Source organism: Hemiscyllium ocellatum, chromosome 5 (genome assembly GCF_020745735.1).
Source record: "Hemiscyllium ocellatum isolate sHemOce1 chromosome 5, sHemOce1.pat.X.cur, whole genome shotgun sequence".
Lineage (NCBI taxonomy): Eukaryota > Metazoa > Chordata > Chondrichthyes > Orectolobiformes > Hemiscylliidae > Hemiscyllium > Hemiscyllium ocellatum.
Genome location: NC_083405.1, coordinates 56,597,986 through 56,621,299, shown reverse-complemented (window position 1 = coordinate 56,621,299; position 23,314 = coordinate 56,597,986). Strand labels below are relative to the sequence as shown.

The window sequence follows — 23,314 nt, the reverse complement described above, 5'->3', positions numbered from 1 at the left end:
ACAGCTGACCTTGGAAGAACCTGTGTGGGAGAGCTCAACGGAAGCAGATAAGTGCATTGTTATTAAGTGTAAACTTGCTTTTTTTTGTAAATTTAACAATAGTGAGTAGAGTGGGTTCGTTCTTGATTATATGTTTTATTGAGAGCTGTCTCTTGATTAGAATTTAAAAATATAAAACATAAGTGCTAAGTTTTTTTAATGCAATAAGACTGCTATTTTCTGGGTCTGTAGATTATGGTGCAAAAATGACCTTTAGTGAAGTGATGTGCTGCTCTTGTTGGATGTGGGAGATTAGGGAGAACGCCCATTTTATTGATGATTATGTCTTTAGTAAGTGTGTATGTTTGCAAATCATTTCGAATTGCATGGATCAGATGCAGCGGCAGTTAGCTGTGAGGAATTTACAGGTACTAGGAGGTTTGATGGATGGCAGTTATAGGAAGGGGGATAAATTGCAGATATAGTCAGGTAGATGTGTTAGCTCCAGGAAAGGTAGGAGAGGGAGGCAGGTAGTGCAGGAGTCTCCTATGGCAATCCTCATCTCAAATAAGTATGTTATTTTGAAAAAGGTAGGGGGTTATGAACTCTCTGGAATGTAGCATGAGCAGCCAAGTTTTGGGTACTGAGATGTGCTGTAATGTAATGAGGGATACGTCAGGTTCCAAGCGATTTGATTGTAATGGATGATCCAGGGAGATAGTAAGGGAAGAGATCAGATTGAGACTGGTGCAGTTGGCTACAAGAGCAAGTCAGACAGTCAGGTCAGGCAGGATGCGGTAGGACTGATAAATGCAGTTAAATTTATTTCAGTACAAGAGGCCTAACAAGGAAGGCAAATGAATGTGGGACTAGGATATCATAGTAATTGCAAAGATGTGACTCAGGAATAGACAGGACTGGCAGCTTAATGTTCCAGGATACAAATGTTACAGAAAGAATAGCAAGGTGGAGCACAAGATGGGAAAGTGGTGTTTTTGTTAAGGGATAACATTACAGCTGTACTTAAAATATTCCTGGAAATACGTCTAGGGAGGTTATTTGGGTGGAACTAAAATTAGAAAGGGGTGATCACCTTCTTGGGATTGTACTATAAACCGACCCCCCTCAGTAGCTAGAAATTGAGCAATAAGTTTGTAGGAGATTTCTTTTATCTGTGAGAATAATAGGGTGGTAATGTGAGGGGATTTTAACTTTCCAAACATAGACTGGGACTGCCATAGTCACAGGTGAGTTGCTGGAAGACGGGAGGTTGGCTAAAGTGGTGTCACTATTTAAGGAAGGTGGTAAGGAGAAGCCAAAGAACTAAACGTCCGCGATCCTGACATCGGTGATGGGCAAGTTGTTAAAGGATATCCTGAGGGACAGGATTTACGTGTATTTCGAAAGGAGGGACTGATTAGGAATGATCAACACAACTTTGTGCATGGGAAATAGCGTCTCCCTTACTTGAGTTTTTTGAAGAAGTAACGAAGAGGACTGATAAAGGCAGAACAGTGAATGTGATCCATATGGATTTCAGTAAGTTGTTCAACAAGGTTCCTCATGGTAGACTGGTTAGCAAAGTTAGATCACATGGAATACAGGGAGAACTAGCCAGTTGGATAGAGAACTGGCTCGAAGTTAGAAGGCGGGTGGTGGTGGTGGAGGGTTACTTTTCAGACTGGAAGCCTGTGATCAGTGGAGTGCCACAAGGATCGGTGCTGGGTTCATTGCTTTTTGTCATTTCCATAAAACGATATGGATGTGAACAGAGGAGGTATAGTTGGTAAGTTTGCAAATGACACCAAAATTGGAGATGTAGTGGACAGCGAAGAAAGTTACCACAGAGTGCAATAAGATCTTGATCAGATGTGGCAGATGGAGTTTAATTTAGATAAACCTGAGGTGCTGTAATTTCAAAAGGCAAATTAGGCACAACTTATACAATTTATTAATGGTAAGGTTGCTGAACAAAATAAACTTACAGGTAGTTAGAATAGTGAAGAAGGTGTTTGGTATGCTTTCCTTTATTGGCCAAAGCATTGAGTATAGGGGTTGGGGGAAGGCTGTAAAAGAATTGGTTAGGCTACTTTTGGAATATTGTGTGCAATTCTGGTCTCTCTCCTATTGGAAGGATGTTGTAAAACTTGGAAGAATTCAGAAAAGATTTACGAGGATGTTGCCAGGGTTGGAGGGTTTGAGCTATGGTGAGAGGCTGGATAGATTGGTGCTGGTTTCCTTGGAATTTGGAGCCTGAGAAGTGACCTTGTAGAAGCTTATAAAACTGAGGGGCATGGAAAGGGTAAATAGACAAGGTCTTTTCCCTGGGGTGGGGGAGTCCAGAACACGAGGGCAAAGGTTTTAGGGTGAGAGGCGAAAGACTTAAAAGGGACCTCAGGGGCAACATTTTCATATAGAGGTGGTACATATATGGAATGAGCTGCCAGAGGAAGTGGTGGAGGCTAGTACGATTACAGCATTTAAAAGGCATCTGGTTCGGTATATGAATAAGAGGAAGGATATGGACTAAGTGCTGGTAAATGGGATTAGATTAAGTTAGGATATCTGGTCAGCGTGGATGAGTTGGACCGAAGGATCTGTTTCTGTACTATACATCACTCTGGCATTCTCTGCTGTGGCAGGAACTAAACTGGATCCATAGAACATTACTTAGGTGTCTGAATGAATAGTCCAGCAATAATACCAGTCGGCTGTTTGATCCCCCACTTGGAAATATGCAACTTTTAAAGAAGAAAACCTGTATTACTTTTGAGACTTCATGACACTTGCCATAAAATACTTTGTTTTTCTATAGCATGGCTACAACATAGTACTGAGCGTGGTGTTGGAAAGACAAAGCGGGTCAGGCAACATCTGAGGAGCAGGAGAGTCACGTTTCGGGCTTTTGCCCAAAATGTCGACTCTCCTGCTCCTCTGATGCTAAATGACTTGTTGTGCTTTAACAGCACCACATTCTCGACTGTAATCTCCAGCATCTGCATTCTCACGTTTGCCTACAACATAGCACAGCCAGTTAGTGCGTAGAAAGCTTCCATGAGAAGCAATGAGAAATTATCAAGTCGTCAGCTGATTATTTTAATGATCATGGATATACAACTGTTAAGAGGACACCAGGCCCTTATTGAATGACACAGCGTGTTTAAGGGGTCAAATAGTCTACCCCTGCTCCTAATCTGTCTGTGCATATATGTTAATTGAATAGAGCTGTAGAATCCTTTGCTTTTAAAAGCAGTTGGATATTTAGTGTAGGATCTCTTGAAAGACTGCATATCAAATCAAGCTAATAGGAAATATGTCCTTTTAAAAAGTTCTGTACTACCAGAAGGATGTAGAAAGCAAATTTGAAGGTTCTGACAAATGTTTAATATTAAATGTTTGTAACAGCTACACTGGAAACCAAACTGGCAGTTAGTTTGGAATTGGAATAGCTTTTTGGCTCCTATATTGCAATTATTTTGTATTCTTTAGTGATGTGTGTGTGGTTGACCAGACTAGCATTCATTTGTGATCTGTAATTGTCCTGGAGAAGATGGTGATGAGCTGATGTTTTGATTTGCTGCATTGTTGAACAGTGGAGACATCCACATGCTACTGGGAAGATGTTGCTGAGTCAACAACCATGGAACTGTAATGGAACGGCAATATAATTCCAAGTCAAAATTGTATGGAACTTGGAGGCAGCTTACAGGTGATCATGTTACCATAAATTTGCTACCTTGTTGCTCTAGGTGGTAGAAGTCATGAATTTGGAAGATGCACTTTAAAGAACCTACCGTGCTTATTGTAGATGATATAATGTTGCCACAGTGTGTTTGAGGTGAATGGAATGGATGATGAACATGGTTGAACAAACAGCATACTTTCCAAGTGAAAGATTTAAGTAGTTGTATGTATTATCTATTTTCAGCCAGCCTGTCCCAACATCCCCTTTTTTTCATAGCTTAAGTTTCCATAGCCTTAATAGTAGGTGCATTTTAGTTAAAACTACATGTTTTTAGCTGCATGTTTAAAGCTACGTGCCTAAACTAATTGTTCATGCTTTGCAATTCCTTAATCTTTGTTTTTACAATGCTTGTTTCAGCAGATGTTATGCTACTGCAGCTTGACTTGCATTGACTTTGACTTTTGAGTCATGCATTCTTTTGTCAGAGTTACATGGCTGGCTGTACTTTGAGTTAACTGTTAGAGCTCTGCTATGCTATCAAGTGATTTAATGTTTTAACTTAACCTAGAAAAGGTTATGATCATTTTCCGCACACTGCTATCTGTTAAATTTCAATGTGTTGCTATTTTATGAACTTCATTTTGCTGTGGTAGGGGTTATAGATAGGTGTGCACATTGTTTTGCACCACTCCTGTGTGGCATCTCCTATCCATGTAGATTGTGTCTGCCAAACTGCCTCCTGATATCACTCAAACTCTGGAATTTTTAAAATCTTAATTTGGACATCACTGGCTAGGATGGTAGGTATTGATCATCTCTAAATATTCTTGAAGGTGGCATTGAACTACTGCCAACCTTGGTGTGTAGGTATACTGACAGTGCTGTTCGGGAGTTTGAGTAAGCCAGCAATGGTGAAATACTTCAAGTCTTCCATACCTCCATTGGTGTGTGACTTGAGGGAGAATTTGCAGGTGGTATTCCCATCCATCAGCTGCTTTTGTCCTTCTAGGTGGTTGAGGTTGCTAGTTTGCAAGGTTCTGTTGAAGGGACCTGAGTTACTGTAGTCCATTTTTGTCAGTGATGTACACTTCTGCCAATGTGTGTGGTTGGTGATCAGAATTTCTATCCTGGAAAGAGACAGCAGCTATCCATACCTCTCAATTGTGTAAACTTCTATCAAGTTGTCCTTCAACTCCCAACATTCAAGTGAAAACAAATCAGGTTTGTCCAACCTCTGCAGCTGCTTCAATTACCTTCCTAAAGGGGGACAATAGACAATTTATGAGAAATTACAGGTCAGTGATTTTTCCACCAATCATAGGGAAGTTATTGGAGAAGGCTCTTGGAGACTGGATTTATACTCATTTGGAAAAAAGATGCATTGACTAGCAATAGGCAGCATGGCTTTATGCAGGGGAGGTTGTGCCTCACAAACTTGGTTGAGTTTTTTTTTTGAAGCAGTTTCAAAGATAATTGAGGACAGAGCAATGGATGTTGTCTACATGGACTTTAGCAAGGTCTTTGGCAATATCCCATGTAGCAGGCTGGTACAGAAGGTAAAGTCATATGGGATCTGTGGTGAGCTGTAAGATGGATACAAAACTGGTTTTGTCATAGACAGAGAGTAGCATGGGAATGGTGTTTTTCTGACTAGAGATACTAGTGGTCTTGCACAGGGATCAGTGTTGGAACCCCTGTTTGTAATAATTATAAATAGTTTGGAGGAAAATGTAGGTCATCTGATAAGTTTGTGGATGGCACAAAGATTGCAGGAGCTACGGATAGTGAAGAGAACACCGCTGGAGACTTGGGCGGAGAAATAGTGGATGGAATTTAATCTGGACAAATGCGAGATGATGCATTTTGGAACATCTAATGTAAGAGGAAAGTACTGTATACAGTAAATGGTTGAACCCTTAGAAGTATTAACATAGAGGGTATAAGTAGTATAAGTCCACAGTTCATTTGAAAGTGGCAACATTAGGAGATAAAGTGGTCAGAAAGCATGTGGTAAACCTGGCTTCATTCGAGGCATAGAGTATAAAAATTGCCAAGTCATGTGGCAGCTGCGTACAACTTCAGGCCACATTTGGAATACTGTTTGCCTTTCTAGTTGCCACACTGCCAGAAAAATTGAGGCTTTGCAGAGGGTATAAAAATGCTAGATCAAAGGGCTTAAACTGGAATCGCGACTCTCCTGCTCTTCGGATGCTGGTTGATCTGTACTTTTCCAGCATCACACTTCCTGACTTTTTATCAGGAAATTGCCAGGTTTGGAGGTTATTATCTGTGAGGAGAGATTGTTCAAACTTGGTTTGTTTTCAATTGAACATTGGCAGTTGAAGGATGACTTGATAGAAGTTTACAAAATTGAGAGGCATTTATCAAATGGAGTCTTTTTCCCAGGTAGAATTTCAATTACTAGGGACATGGCTTTCAGGTAAAATGGGGAAAGTTTTAAAGGAGATGGGAGAGGCAATTTTTTTTAATGCAGAGGGTGTGAAGTGCAGGAATGCACTGCAGGAGGAGGTGGCAGAATAAAGGGCGAAATAATAATATAAGCGAAAGTTTTTGGTTCAGGAAATAGTCATGTGTTGATGCAGTGGTGGGCCGAAGGGCCTGTTCCCGAGGTAAACTGTTCTTTGTTCTTTAATTACGTAGTATAGATGTTCTTTTATTTCACCTCCTCCTAGATCTTTGTGTTTAACTTTGTGCAATGATGAGGTTCAAAGGCTTCAGGTTTTTACTAGGTTGTTAGGAACAGTACGAGACTTGCTGAAGACATTGTCATGATGTCAAGGGTGATGAAAATGCTTGTGGTTGTAACTTCTTCAAATAATTGAGATGAAGTAAAATTCTTCATAGTTGAAATAAAATCCATTTGTGTGAATTTGATTCATGTTAAAAGTGAATGTTACAAAACGTGGAACCTTATTTGGCAATTTCTTATTTTGGAGGTTATTTGGCTTGGAACTTGATGTGAATTAAGGTAAAGCAGCAGAGTTTTAATTTTAAGATTACAGAGAATCGCAGGCAACTCGGAATACATTGGGATAGTGTCTGGCTTGTGCTCTCTTGCTCCCTCTATGTGTCTCTCTCTGTCTCTCTCTCCTTCCCTCTGTGTCCCTTTCTCTTGCTCTCGCTCCTTTTCCCTCTGCCTCTGTCTGTCTATCACCCCTATGTCTGTCAATCTCGTTCTCTCTCGCTCTACCCCCCGCTCTCGCTCACTCTGCATTTTACATATCCTCATCAAATGAGGATATGTAAAAATGCACCATATTAATCATGGTTGACACTCTGCTATCCTGACTACCCTAAATTACAAGAAGAGGTAGCCTGAAAGAAAAATTCATAGTGTGATTGGCACAGTCTTCTAAAATATGTGGATTCAACCAGGCATCAAGTAATTTTGGATGGTTGCCATGATTGAGGAAAGCTAAAAATAGCATCGGGTTGAAAGAAAAAAACATTGAATGTGACTTAAAATTGCTGGTAAACAGGAATGGGGAGTTTTTTTTAAATATACGAAACTCTTCCAAAAAAGTATGAGGGAGAAAATATATTTTGAAGTCTAAATTTGTAAGTGATATCAAAATGAAACAGTGAGTTTCTTTAAATATGTCAAATATGGAAAGGTTGAGTTATAAACATACGCTGGGACTTATTTGACTGGAGTGTAGGAGGTTGAGAGATGACCAGACAGAAATTTATTAAATAATGAGAGGTATAAATAGAGTTGATATTAGTTGTCTATTCCCTAAGATGGGGAATTTGAAGGCTTGGGGGTACATTTTTAAGGTGAGTGGACAGAGATTTAAAAAAGACCATGAGGCAAATTTTTTACACCAGGTCGTTCCTGTGTGGAATGAACGTCCTGAGGGAGTGGTGAATGAGGGTACAATTGTAATGTTTAAAAGACATTTGGATGGATACATGAATGGGAAAGGTTTGGAGGAATATGGGCCAGGACCAAGCAGGTGGGACTAGTTTAGTTTGGGCTTATGTTCGGCATGGACTGGTTAGACCGAAGAAGGGTCTGTTTCCGTGCTGTATGTCTCTGAATCTATGTAGGAAGGAAGAGCGAGGACAAAGTGAATGTCAAAGCCTTTAAAAAGCAAGGTTGGGGAAACAAAGAGGATCCAGGAAATAGCAAAGGAGTTGAATAAATACTTTGCATCAGTCTTCACGTTAGAAGACACTAATATCACTCCAAAATTCTGTCAGGTCCAAAAGGAGGAGAGGAAATAAAAAATAGAATGACGATCAATAGACAAAAAGTGCTAGGGGAATGAATGGGGGTAGAAATCAATAAGTCCCCTGGATCTGACCGGATGCATCCTAAGATATTTAAGCAAGAACAATACAGATTGTAGATGCAATGTTAGCATTCTTCCAGGAATTGTTAGATTCTGGAAAAGTCCCAAGGATTGCCCTGCTGTGTCCTGTCTGCAAGAATCAGGACAAATCCAATTACTTCCCCTTTTAATCTACTCCTGATCATCATTAAATGATGGAAGAGGTCATCAACAGTGCTGCTATCATGCTGCACTTTGAAAGGAGAATTCTGTTCTCTGCTCAAAGTACAGGAAGAAAGCAAAGGATGATGAGGCAGCATTGGTAGTACAGAATGAGCAGGTATGAAAGGAAAGAATTTTAGATTCTTGAATTGAAAAAATGTGGATTGCGAATGGTTGGAGGTAAGAAATTAAAAGGGATGTGAAGACATTTATTCAAAAAGGAAAGAAGATAAGAAACAGAATTTTGAAAAAAAAATTCTTGTGGAAGAAGGACATCTCTGTCTGGGCCAGCATTTATTATCCATCCCTTGAGAAGATGGTGATGAGCTGCTGTCTTGAATTGCTGCAGTCCAGGACCTGGAAATAGGCCGACATTGCTGTTGGGGAGGGAATTCCAGGATTTTAGCTCAATGACAGGGAAGGAACAGCAACATTCTTCCATGTCAGAATGGTGAATGTTGTGGAAGGAAAATAGCAATTTTTGCTAAATTTCTGCAGTGCATCTTGTAGATGGTGCACACTGCTGCCACTGAGCACCAGCAGTGGAAAAAATGGATATTTGTGGATGTGGTGCTAATGAAGCAAACTGCTTGGTCTTGGACCTTGCCAAGCTGCTTAAATGCATTTGGAAATACACTCAACCTGGCAAAAAGGGAGTGTTGCAGCACAAGAAGCATTGTCCAGATCTTGTTATGTTTGGACATGAACCACTTCAATAGTTATTGTGAATAGTGCTGAACATTTTGAAATTGTGTGCAAAAGTCCCACTTCTGACCTGGTCAATAGAAGATCATTGAAGCAGTTGAAGACGGTTGGGTCTAAGACACTGCCCCAATGAGCTCCTACAGAGATTTCCTGGAACTGAGATGACTGACCACTAATAATCACTTGATAAGGTACCATATTTAGATTACTCAATAAAATCCTATGAAATTGGAGGTAATAGACGATCATGGATAGAGAATTAGCTAACTAATAGAAGACAGTTGGAATATGAGGATGATTTTCAGATGGCAACCTATAACCAGAAGACTTATTATAACTTGAATGAGGAACATGAATATGCTATAGCCAAGTTTGTAGATGATGCAAATGGTGAAGGTGAGTCAGTCTACGGAGGGGTGAAGACAGATGAAACAAGTGGACATAAACTTAGCAAATAGGATGTAATTGAAGAGGTATGAGGTTATGCATTTTGACAGGAAGAGTAAAGGAGCTGAATATTATTTAAATGAAGAAATGCTGCAGAAAGCTACAGCAAAGATATATTTAGGAATCCTTATTCACAAATCTCAAAAAGCTAGCATCCAAGTTCAACGGATAATAAGAAAGGCAAAGGAATGTTGTCTTTATCTCAATAGAATGGTCTATAAAAATAGGGAGGTCTTCCTAAACTTTAAGGTGTTAGTCAGACCACACAGCTGGATCTGTAAGCTGTTTTACATATGCACAATGCAGTTTTGAAGAATGAGAGGCCACCTTGTTGAAAAGTTTAAGATTCTTAGAGACTTGAGAGGGTAGGTGCCAAAAGATAATTTCCCTTTATGGGAGAGTCTAGGACATGGATATAATTTCAGAATAAGGGGTCACCCATTTAATAGTATTACTTTTTCACAGGGTAATAAATCTGTGGAATTCTTTACTGCAAGGAGCAGGTGGGTTATTCAACTATATTCAGTATTGAGAGGGATGGATTTTTTTTAATCAAAAGTGAATTGAAGATTATGGAAAAAGGCAGGTGGAGTTCATTATCAGAACAGCCATGATCTCATTGCACGATGGAGCAAGATTCAGTGGGTTGAATAGCCTACTTCTGCTCCTTTGTCCTATGATCAGTTTTGATTCTGCCAGGGCCACTCTCATCCTAACCTCATTATAGCCTTGGCAGAAAGAAGGATAAAGGATGGCATTCCAGAGATGTTATCCAGAACTTTATTTCAAGTTAGCTTCTGATTAAGTATGGCATAATCCTAGAAAAACTGTGGTCAATGGGAATTGGGTGAAGGGAAGAGAGCTGTCTGATTTCAGTCACACACAAATTATGTTAGTAGTTATTGGAGGTCCATCACTATAAATGGCAGCTATCACCGAAGTAGTATCTTTGGGTGGATATTTTCTAATCGACCTGTTTGGAGTTGTTGTTATATACCTCTGGAGCAAGTGGGACTTGAATCAGAATTAGGAATACTAGCAGTGAGTAACAAAAAAACACAGTTCCTTCAAATAGCTACTTTTGACCAACCTGTCCAGTCATGCCTCTGAGACAGGTTGGCCTTGAACTCAGGCCCTGTGGCTCAAAGATAAGTGTGCTACTAATGTGCAAAAAAAGGCTTCTTTTTCCTCCAGGGTAAGTTATGACACACCTCTGCAGCAGGTGGGTTTTGAATACAGAACTTCTAGCAAACGGGTAACAGTACAATCACTGAGTCTCAACAGGCCAGGATAATGTCTGAGTAAACAATTTTTAGCTGTGTTGTGTTATTGTTGATCAATCCATTAAAAGTTCAGAAGCTGTGGTATTCACTGGTTGAACAATGTCCACCACTTGCAACTGCACAGAAACTGAGGCAGTCCTTACGTATATGCAGGAAGGCATCATCCAGTGAGAGAGAATCTATCATTTCTTGATATTAAATGGCATTGCAATTACTGAATTTCCTCACTATCAACAATTTTTGGCCTTCCATTTCCCAGAAATTGAGCTTGCCATACAAATGCTGGAACTGCAAAACAACCAATCAGAGGATGGTAGTGTTACAATGAGTAACCCTTCTCAAAGTTTGACACAATGCAGGTCAAAGTAGCTTGCTTGATTGGCACCCAATCCACCACTTTAAACATTGAGTCCCAGGACAATAAAACACAGTGGCAGAATGTGTCCCATCTACAAGATATACTGTGGCAACTCTCCAACAGTCAATAATACAGAGCCTAAGAATATGTGAAGAAAAAGTCCACACCATGTCTAATTCAAGGAAGTAGTTTAGTCATATACAACCTTGATAGTTTGTGCAAGTCACATGAGTCATGAAGCAATTTTAAGAACTGTAGTGCAGAAAAACATCTAGGACTCACCTTTTCAAAATATAAATCAAAAGGAAATAGTCCATTGAAGTGCAGAAGATAGTAACAGTTTGGGAGGGATACCTGACACTAGCCTAGAAAAAGTTATCTTAAACATGAAACTACTTGATAGTCGAACAATCATCACAATTAACTCAGAGTATAGTTTAGCATTGAAACTGATGGTAGAATCCAAGACTTGTCTAAGTCAATACAAGTCAAACTGTAGCAGTATACTATGTATTGAAACAAGCATAGTTTAAAAACAAAGATTCAGAGCATGGCCAATGTAGTTTGTGCGTATAACTTTTAACTTTGTAACTTTAACTTGTTTCACACTAAAACGTACCCATCAACAAGGCTAGAAGGTCTTAAGTTGTGAAGGAGAGAAGAAAGAGGTTGGGAAGGAGCATCTAGAAATGAATAGAGCATACAAATATTTAAGTCTCCCACTTGAAACCATTGATGTACTTTGCTCAATATACCTCACACGCAGTAGTGTCAAACAGTGTTTCATCTATGATTAACTTTGTCAGAGGAAAATTGGAATGTATTTGAATTACTTGACAGCAGATTTGGCTAACTGTAACTGCATGAGTCAAGTGATGAAGATGTATTGTCATTTCAACTCAAAATTGTGGGGGGGGGGGGGGGGCGGGGGGCAGGTATACTCACACTACTGTTAAGAAATACATTCCAGAATGAGATGAACAAAGATGATGCTGGGATTGGAAAGTTTGGCCTATAGGGAGAAGCTTAAAAGGGTTCTTTTTCCGTGGAGCATTGGAGGCTGAGGGGGTGCACTTGTTAAGATTTATATAATCATGAGAGGTGTATAAGGTGAGGGGTGGGGAAGAGATTTAAAAGGGACCTGGGGGACAACTATTTCATGCAAAGGGTGATGCGTATATGGAATGAGCTGCCAGAGTACTTGGAGGCAGTGGATACAATTACAACATTTTAAAAGGCATCTGGATTGTTAAATTAATTGGAAGGGTTTAAAGGGTTATGGGCTAAATGCGGGCAAATGGGACTGGATCAGTTTCGGTTGTGCATACAAATTGGACCATGGGGTCTGTTGCTGTGCTGTATAACTCTGATTGTGAAGGGACAGTGATGTGTTGCTAAGTTAATATTGGTGTGTCGCTTGGACGGGAGCTCTGCTGCCCTCGTCCACCTAGATATTAATGGTCACAACTTTGACTTGTAATATTGCATCTTCTATATGGTACACCCTTCCACTGTGAATGTTGAAGGTGCACGGTGCACCAATTATGTGAGCTGCTTTGTAGTGCACAATGTGAAGTTTGTGGAGTGTTAGAGCTGCGCTTATCCTGACTTGTTTCTTTGGGAAGTTAGGAAGTTCTTAGAATTCCTGCTAGAATCATTTTATATACAGATTGTTTTGGTATAATGCATACTTTGTCAATGGGAATTGGCTATAATACGATTGACTAATTGCTTACTGCTGTTTAGGTTACGAACTTTCTTACTGAACGGGCGCAGAGATTTTCTATAGTGATCTTCTACAGTGCGATGTATTTTATATATAATAATTCTCCGTAGCATGGTTTTCTATAGTGCAAGATTGCAGAGGAGCGTGACTGTTGTTATATCAGAACACCTTGTACTGTCAAAAGATTACAGTAACTCCCTGATTTAAGGGCAGCGAGTACTGGATATATTGTGTTTAGCAACTGAAGTTACATTTAATGACCATTCATCACAACTAGGAAAGGTCTGAAATGTAATCATTTTTAAGCAAGTGAAATGGAAGAATGTGAGAAAACTAACAAAACGAAATGTCTGCCCAGGCAGAAGACAGGAGGGATTAAATGAGAAAAGCGTTAATTGTGCTGGACTAAATGGAGTTATGAGGCAGGAAAAGAACCAAACATGACGTTGTTATGGTGGGAATGATAGAATAATGAACATGTGCATCTGATAACTAAAGCAAGAGTAAAAATGCAACCAAAGCAATGTAAGTGCAAGTGACACATGAGCATATTCATGTGAAACAGGACCAAGTTACTCAGCACTTTGCATCTGTTCCACCATCTAATCATGACTGAATTGATTGTGGTTTCAACTGCATTCTTTCCTACCTATCCCTGACACCTCTGTTAATCAAAAATATGACTGCCTCTTCCTTTCAAATATTCAATGACCCTGTCTCCACCACTCTTTGCAGAAGATAATTTCACAGACTAACCACTGTCAGAGGAGAAAAATGTCCTCCCCTCAGTTTTTAATAGGAGTCTCCTTTATATTTTCAAACTGTCCCCTCGGTCTCTCGCAAGAAGAGCCATTCTTTCTGCATGTACCCTGTAAAGTACTTTCAAGATCCAACATTGAGGTTGCAATATGATCACCTTTTCTTTCTTCTAGACTGACACAGCCTTTGTTTATGACCCTGCACTGCCCTCCAATTCAAATCAATAGTTAATAAATCTTGTTTGAACTACTTTTAACATGGTTATGTGTTTTTTCAGGGAGATCAAAATTATTTACTAATGCCCTGTACAACTTTAATAACATTTGCCCAAATTTTTATTCCTTTCTTGTTCCAATAAACTTTAAAGTTCAATTTGCCTTATAATCATTTACTGTAGCTGCATTTTATTTTGTGATTTGTGAACCAGGACACCTGGAGCTCTCCGTACTCTAAACGTTTCTACAACAACTCTCCATTTAAACATAATGCTTTTGTATTATTTTCTGCCAAAGTAAACCAGTTAATGCTTTCTCATATTACACACTATCTGTCAAGCCTTTGCTGCTCCATCGATACATATTCTTTGTGAGGACTGCTATGTCCTCTTCACAGCTTCTTACCTAACTTTGGATCACAAACAAATGTACTCACTCTACACTTGGTCCTTTCACCTGAAGTGTTGGTATTACTTATAAATATTAAAGTCCCAGCATTAATTTTTGTGGAAGACCAGTCATTGTCAACCTCACCAAAAAAATCCATTGCATCTATGGTTTCCTGTCATTTAATTTATTTAATGAATTCCAGCATTTTCTTTGAGAGATGTTCAATTAACTGGACTATGATTCGGTGCTGTCTGTTTCCTCCTTTTTCGACTAGAGGAGTTGCATTTTGCTACTTTACAATTTGATTGGACCTAGAACCTAAAAGTTCTAGAAAACTAAAAACAATGCATTTGGAGTCAGTTAGACATGCAAACTTATCTTTTTAAATCTAGTAATTTTCTCAGTGTCAGTAAATGTGAAATTAGCACCATGATAATGTTAGCCACCTCTGTTTCATAATCTGCATAATTACCCTTATTCAAGTTAAAAATACAAACCTTAGACCACTCTTCTCTCCCTCAAACTGAATGCAAAGTTCAGTCATGTTATGATTGATGCTACTTTGGAGAGTTTTTTAAAATCCACCATCAAATCATAGGGGTACCTTTACTATAATTTAATTAGTTATCCAGTCTTGTTGTCTATTACCACATTTTAAATAGCCTGCCATTTAGTTGGGTACAAAATATGCTGTTCAAGACACTGTCTTGAAGACATGCCATGAACTCATCCTTGTTATCAACCTGATTTTGTCCAATCTATTTAAGTAGGTTAAAATCACGCATGGCCAGCTCTGTACCTTTTTTCTCGGGCCTGTGGATATGATGGCGAGGGCTGTAACTGGCTTCCACAAGTGACTTCTGACTTTTTGCTGCTGCTTACACCTTTGTTCAAACTAATTCTACCTCCTGGACTTTTAAAGCTAACTTCATCCTTAATTAAGAAGGCTGTGTTTTACCTTTTTCTCAGTTTCATGTCATTTCAAATGTTAAACATTCTGGTCCACGCTCTGATTATTACTGCATTGCTCTTGTTTTTTTTACTTTCAATTAAGGATATGGTTATCACCATCATTTGATGCTCATCCCTAATTGCTGAGGGGACATTTAGGAGTCAACTGCATTATTGTGGTTCGAGAGTAACATTTTAGGTCAGAGCGGGTAAGTTTCCTTCCTTAAAGGTACCAGGTTGTTTTGTCTGACAATGGATAACAATTTCATAGTCATCAATAATCTCTTAATTCCAGATTTTTAATTGAACTCAAAATTCATAGTGTCATGTCGGATTCTGAACATTACTTGCAACCCTGGATTAATAGTTTAGTGATAATTCCACTAGGTCATCCCCTCCCCTTATAATTAATGACCGCTTCCATCATTTAATCTATGTTTTAAATCCCCCACAATTTAGTTAAGTCTTGTCTACTGTTCTAATTATATGACTTAGTGAATCACTGGGTCCAGAATAGTTCAATTGAAGACTATCCAATGATACAGCTCTCACTTCCTCTAATACTGATGACAGTGCCTATGAATGGTAGCTCACCTTTCCACACCAACGTTTTGAGTTGCATATACGACTCCCTAATCAGTTTTACTTTTATGAAGACTTTGCTCACAATTCAGATGAAAATAGAGACTATTCTCTTTCTGTGGTTTTGTTTTTTAAAATTTACTTCTAGCTGCTTGTACTCCAAAGCAGAACTATTGTTCTATTCTTAACTGTATTATTTGTACCTATATTATCCATGACATCTAGATCTTACCCATTCCATTGTAAATTTGTCTCCAGCTCAGAACAATTCTTGTACCCTGACTATTTCCTCCCCCTCCCCCTCCCCCTCCCCCTCCCCCTCTCGTGTGCGTGCTCTCTCCTCCCCAGTGCGTCTTTTTACCACAGTGCCAAGATCCATTTGTTCATCTACTTGGTAACCCTCATTTTCATATGGTCTGCAACGATGCTATAGCTTAACTGACCTCACATCTTTGTGTGCAAATTACATTTTTTAATTGGAATAAACCCTATTAGTTCTAATTGGCTTTACTACTATTCATAAAACTTTACTCCTAATGAATTACATTGGTTGGAGAATATTTTGCTCATTTATTTTTCAAAATTAATCAATTACATGCTTTCCTGTGGAGTCACAATTGATTTTTCTGAGAACATGTTCAGTCCACAGACTGAATGCCTAGCTGTGTTAAGGTCTCCTTCTGAAACTTGGAAGCAAACATTGATAGCAAAGATTTCAATTTTGCTATGCTGAATCCAGAAGGCTGTAAAGTGTCTGAAATGTAAGGTGCTATTCCTAAAGTGTGAGCTGAGCTTTATTAGAATGCTGTAGTTATAGGAAAGCAGAAAATTCATCTTGATAATAAGGTATAGCATTGAAATGGTATGCAACCAGTCGTTTGGGGGATTGCTTAGCTCAATTGACTGGATAGCTGGTTTGCAATGCAGAGTGACGTAACAGCATGGGTTCAATTCCCTTAGAAGTGGAGGTCACCATGAAGCTCCCACCTCCTCAATCCTTCCCAACGCTTGAGGCATGTTGACCCAAATATTAAATTTGGTACAAGTCATCTTTCTCAAGTGAGGGAGCAGCCCTAAATCTCCCTCTGAACAAAAATTGGTTAGCACTGCTGCCTCTCAATGCCAGATACCTGAGTTCAATTCCAGCCTCCGGCAACTGTGTTTGTGGAGTTTGTACATTCTCCTTCTGTCTGCGTGGGCTTCCTCTGGGTGCTTTGGTTCCCTCCAACAACAAAAGATGTGCAGGTTAGGTGGATTGGCCATGTCAGATTGCCCAAAGTATCCAGGGATGTGCAGGCTAGGTGGGTTAGTAATGGGATATGCAAGGTTACAGGGATACGTTAAGGGGTTTGGGTCTGGGTGGCATGCTCTTTAGAGGATCAGTGTGGACTCAATAGGTCATATAGCTTGCTTCCACACTGAGAATATTCTGTGCTTCTAGAGGTGGCATGGCGGCTCAGTGATGAGTACTGCTGCCTCACAGTGCCAGGAATCTGTGTTCGATTTCACCCTCTGGCACAGTGGTTAGCACTGCTGCCTCACAGCGCCAGAGACCCGAGTTCAATTCCTGCCTCAGGCAACTGTCTGTGTGGAGTTTGCACATGTCTGCATGGGTTTCCTCCAGGTGTTCCGGTTTCCTCCCACAGTCCAAAACAATGTGCAGGTTAGGTAAATTGGCCTTGCTAAATTGCCCATAGTATTAGGTGAAGGGGTAAATGTAGGCAAATGGGTCTGTGTGGGTTGCTCTTCAGAGGGTCGGTGTGGACTTGTTGGGCCAAAGGGCCTGTTTGCACATTGTAAGTAATCTAATCTAACTGTCTGTGTGGAGCTTGCACATTTTCCGGTTTTCTCCCACAGCCCGAAGATGTGCAAGTGGATTGGCCATGTTACGTTGCCCTGTAGTGTCCACTGGTGTGTAGATTAAGTGTATTAGCCATGGGAATTATATGGTAGGAGATTCAGTTTGGGTGGGATACTCTTCAGAGGCTCAGGTATGTACTTGTTGAGTCGAATGGCATGTTTCCACACTGTAAATATTCTATTCATATTTCAGACTGAACGGAGGTATTCCACAAAAGTGATTAGGAACCTGCATTTGGACCAAGCTAAATACTTTGGCTAGAAGAGCAGGTCAGAGGTGTGGGGAATTCTGTGGGACCTGCATGTGTGTCTCCCACTTTTTCCGAGAGTTTGCTCACAAGGTATTAGTCAGAAATTTGATGGAATCAGGCTGCCTAGATAAGTGCAACAGCATTCAAGAAGTTTGGCAAGATCCAGGGCAACAAAATCTGCTGGACTGAAATCGCATCTGCCATCCTAAAATTTCACAAGTTCTACAAGTGGTACGTATTGGCAACCTTGTATATGATGTGTTGCAGAAACTGAGGTCCTTTTTAGCAGCATCTTCCAAACCCATGATCTCTATCACCTCAAAGAATGAAGACAGTAGGAGAATGGGAATGTCAACTGCATACATTTCTTCAAGCTGTGCACCATAGGACTTAGAGTTATATTACCGTTCCTTTATTATCACTTGGTAAAAATCATACAAGTCCCTCTGTAATGGCAGTATGGATGTCCCTATGTCACATGAACCTGGAGATTAGCTCATCATTACCTTCTCAAAGCCAGTTAGTGATGAGTCATAAATGCTGGCCATGCTGGTGACGCTTGCATCCTGTAAATTTTTAAAAATACTGTATACGTCTAGTTTGTGTACCAGTCCTAAGAAAGGGTCACTGGACTCAGTTAACTCTGCTTTCTCTCAACAGATGTTGCCAGACCCTGAGTGTCTTCAGCAATTTCTGCCGTTGTTTCAAATTTCCAGCATCTGCACTTCTTTTGTTTTAGTTTGTGTAGGATTTGATAACCTTGTTAAAGCTGAATTTAATAAATATCAGTTTATTTCTGTAAATTGCCCTCATAGCCATGAATGGCCAAAATTCAAATCGTGCAGCTAAGTATAGCACAAATGTCTCGTGCTCTCAATGAGTTAAATTGTTTTGCTACTTTCAATCACTTTGTACCCAGTTGCTGCTTGATTCTTTTTTAGTTGTGTTTAGTGAACATCTGTGTAATAGATTTGTTATTATTCTGTGATCATCTCCATCTAGGTGGTGATACCTGTGAGTGGCTCCTATCTAGTGGCCGATTCCTTGGTGAGAATGTCTGGCAACCTAATGGCTGCATGATGCATAAATACAAAATCAGGCAAGTGTTTAAAATAATGTCAAGGGTCATTATTGTACCTGAACTTACACGAATTTCTGTAGCTTGTAACAAGAAAGGATGTTATTAACACTCGTAAAGAATATTTGTTGTCTTTTGTTACTCAGCTCATCTGCATGGTAGATGAGGTTATCCAGTTTGGCAGCAAAAGCAGGAAGGCAAATTATTAATTCAATGGTGAGAGATTAGGGGGAGGAGAAGTAAGGCCTGCATGTCCTTGTGCACTGTTTGCTGAAAGTAACCAAGCAGTTTGTTTTCAGAGGATTCGAGTAAAGAAGCAGGATGACTTGCTGCAATTGTACAAGGCCTTGGTGAGACTATTTGCGAAATATTGTGTGTAGTTTTAGTCACCTCGTCTGACGGGGGCAGGGGGAATTGTCTGACTGTGGAGGGAGTGCAAAGAAGGTTTACCTGACAGATTCCTGAGATGACAGGACTGTCTTCAGAAGAGAGATTGGATCAGTTACAACTCTATTTACTGAAGCTTTGAAGAATGATGGGTAGAGTCTCAGAAATTTATAAAATTCTAACAAGACTATACAGGGAACACAGGAAAATTGTTTCATATTTTATTTGTTTCCTCATTTGCAGAAAGTGGTTTAAACAGCTGATACAAAAGCAGTGAAGATTAACATAATATTTAAATTACCAGTGCTGTACTGTGTTTACTACTTTGTTTATTTTAATTTGTAAAATGAGTGGTTTCTCCTCCAAACAAATCAGGCTGTTACCAAGTTAAAATCCTGGAACTTTCTTCCTAACAATGCTGTTGGTGTCTCTACAACCAAAAATTCAGGGTCAAGAGTGTAGTGCTGGAAAAACACAGCAGTTTGGACAGCATCTGAGGAGCAGGAAAATTGCATTTCGGGCAAAAGCCCTTCAGGCCCCAATGAAAGACTCTTTCCTGCTCCTCGGAAGCTGCCTGATCTGCGCTTTTCCTGTACCACATTCTCAATTCTAATCTCCAGCCCTCACTTTTGCCTAGTTCAAAAATTCAGCTTACCACCACTTTCTGCAGGGCAATTTGGAATGGGCAATAAATACTGGCTGAGTCACATTCAATGAATGAATGGAAAAAAAAACAACTTTAGCAAAGTATGGCCAAATGACTATAATTTACTAACCTGCTTTTCTTCATAATTTAACAGAAGCTATTAGTCCTTGAAATTTGTCAACTTACATCAGAGTGTTTTCTACCAGGTTCTTCCTTTTCAATTAGATTTGTATTCCCTTTTCTGTTTCACATTTTGTACCATTTTCATACTGTGAAAAGTAGTATGAAATATTCATTAAGCACATCTGTTATATTCTCTTTGCCTTTTAAATCATGTCTGCATGTGGTTTTCATTATCCACATTTTTCTCTCTCCTTTTGTCAATGTATTTGAAAGTGATTGTTAATGTTAATATTCTTGCAAGTTATGTTTTTGAAAATATTTATTGCCCCTCATTATTTTCTTTGTCCCTTAGCTATTTACAGTTTCCCTAGTTTAATTCTGTCATTTACCAAACTTGTTAACTATGATTGCTTAACTGAAAAAGTGGAGGCTTAACATGTTAGTCCAAAATGATTGTGTATCATATCTACACTACACTAAATCATTTGCATTTTTTTTACTGTACATTACAGTATTTTACTGTGCTCAATTGTTTCATCTTTTTATCTTAATTATCTTAATTACATCCAGCTTTAATGGACACACACGATATCTTAGCTACTCTTCTAGTTTAATTTTGAAAACATATTTCTCCCAAGTCCCTGGTAGAACATTTACACTGTTCTACGCTTTTTCCTTTTTTAAAATAAAATTTATGATGCCCCATATTTTGTCAACTACATACTTCTACTTGCCAAATAAGAGGAATCTCACTTGCAAATAGTGATCCTGAAATAAAATACATTGATTTCTGAGCACCTCCCACTGTTCATCAGTACTTTTAACTAACAGTTTATGGCTAGTATCTGTTATTGGTTTCCACTTCATTTTGATAATGCCAGTCTGCTAAAAGCTAAGAGTTTAGTATTAATTTGCTGTTTTTCGACCCTCATGTTGAATGCAATCTGTCATCTGACACTGTTAATCATAGTTTCCTCAGATATGATCGTATAGTTAAGTTGGTGCTTTCACCTAGGCCAAGTCCTACTCAAAGATTTAACGTAAAAATCAAAATTTTCATTCCAGTGAGTATTGAGATGTTGTTTTGTGATGAGATATTAAACAGAGGTCCTATTTATGTGCTTGTGTGAAAAGATGTCATGGCATTCCTTTTATAAGGAGTGAAGAATGATCCCCTTATCCTAGCTAATATTTTTCCTTGATCAGTATACAAAATCAAATTGTCTAGACATTATCACTGCTGTTTGTGGGAGTATACTGTGCAATTTTACAGCAGCTCATCCTGCATTACAGTGACTACGCTTCAAGTATTTCATTGGCTGTAGTGTGTTTTGAGACATTAGCCTAACTCTATTGCAAGTCTGTCTTTTATCATCACGCTTGTTCTTGATGATCCATTATTTCAATACAACTAAGACATCTAGGATTGTAGTTATCTATTTTTAATCTTTTTTTGAATATTCAAGGTATTGACTTATTTTGATTCTATTCTCGCTACCCCTTCTCTAATTGACCTCGTATGAGTCAATGCATCAATTTTCTAACCTCCCAGAGCTCTGGGACAAATGTTCTTGAGATAGGAGTATTGCTGGAAAGGTCAACACTTGTTGCTCTTCCCAAACTGCCCTTGAACAGTGTGTCGTGCTCGGTCATTTTAAGAGTGAACTACATCACTGGATCTGTCACCATATGAGCTAGACCAAGTAAGGATGGCAGAATTCCTTCCCTAAAGGACATTAGCGAGCTCAATGGATTTTCTCAGAAGCATAGAATTGTTACGGTGCAGAAGGGGGCCATTTGGCACATGTGCCAGCTTTGAACATTTTGACTTACTGCCAAACTCTTATCTGTTCCCTGTAACCCTGCACACATTGTCTTTGTTTAAATAGTCACTTTTTGTCCCCTTGAATTTCTAAATCAAAGCTGCATCCACCACATACCCAGGCAGTGCATTCCAGATCCTAAATACTTGCTGTCTTAACAGATGTTTTCACATTTTATATTTCCTCCTTTTGCAGAATAGCTTAACTAATGTTTAGTGACAAAACTTCATAGTTAGATTTCCTAAACTTTTTCAATTCCAGACTTGTGTTAATTTGAGTTTTAAATTCCAACAGTAGGGACTGGACTTAAATTGCTGTAGCATTTGGCTTGAGCCTCTGGATTATGAGTCACATTGCCAGTACCCCACCATTTTGTACATGTTTAGCCAACATCTGGTATTTAGCTCAGAAATTTTGAGGCAGTTGATTTTACTAAGATTAGTTCTTTTGGGAGAAGCTGTATTACAGTTATCAACTGTCAAGTACTTGGAAGATGTTTTTGAAAATCCATGTCTAATTATTAGCCTTTTTGTAACTTATTCTGCTGAGAGCTCTAAAGTTAATCAAACAGAATCTGACTTTTAGCAATCTATGCTGAGTGTCTCTGATTTAACTATTACAAAGCACCTAGTAATTTCATACAGACTTTATTATTGCATAAGTAGTTTGTGAGACGTTTTGGTCTATAATTTTCTGTTTTATTCCCTTCTCGTATTTGAAGAGGAAAAATTTTAATCTGAGCCTGGACAGTTTCTACTCTGGTTTCCTTCCGGATTCTCAGCTGCAATCCTTGAAGTCACTGGGGTGACCTATTTGGATTTAGACGAACTAACCTAAGTGCTAATTCACTTCGAATAACCTCCTAAGTTCTATTGGTTCTGCAATTCTGATATCTCCAACCTTTGTGGAAACTCAGGGCACAATACTGTATCCTTCTTTCAAGAGACTGCCTAAACTGCCCCCATCTACCACCACCCTCTTCTGCCTAGCCGAGCTTGCCCTCAGGTTGAACATCCTCTCATTTTCTTCAGGTTAGAGTGTGGTCACTACTCCATTTACGTGACACATTCTTTGTTCTAGTCTTACCTGGATCCCTGCCCACAAATCTTTTGAACAGCATAATTGGTGCTGCTTCCCTCTCCCACCAGAATTGGTAAAAATGATCAATTTTGCTTCTAATTTCCATCCTGCTATCATTTTCATCTAGTCCATTTCTCACTCTTACCTTCCCGTATTGGATATCTTCTATTTCTAGGGATAGTTAGCCATTGAAATACATTACAAATCTGGTCTCTTCCACAGTTAACATCTGTTCATCCTGTCTCTTGTAAGGACTCCTTCAGAATGGTTGATGGTGTCCTCAACTGTGTTCAACCCATTTCTCGCATTAATGCTCTCATCCATTCTCTCCCCTCCTTTTCCCAACAAAGATCAGGTCCCAAAAGAGAAAATACTGGAAAATCTGGCAGCATCTTTAAGGAGAGAAAAGAGCTGATGTTTCGAGTCTAACTGACCATTTGTCAAAGCTTAAAAAAAGGGAGAAATAGGG

The 23,314-nt window shown here is 39.2% G+C and overlaps 1 protein-coding gene across 1 annotated transcript in view; it reads left to right on the top strand.

Annotated features, from left to right (window-relative positions):
* casd1 (CAS1 domain containing 1) overlaps positions 1–23,314 on the top strand; it is a 113,156-nt gene that overhangs the window by 12,617 nt on the left and 77,225 nt on the right. Inside the window, exon 3 of the mRNA XM_060824775.1 lies at positions 18,711–18,807. Coding sequence (XP_060680758.1) covers positions 18,711–18,807 — 97 coding nt within the window. The remainder of the gene's footprint in view (positions 1–18,710; positions 18,808–23,314) is intronic.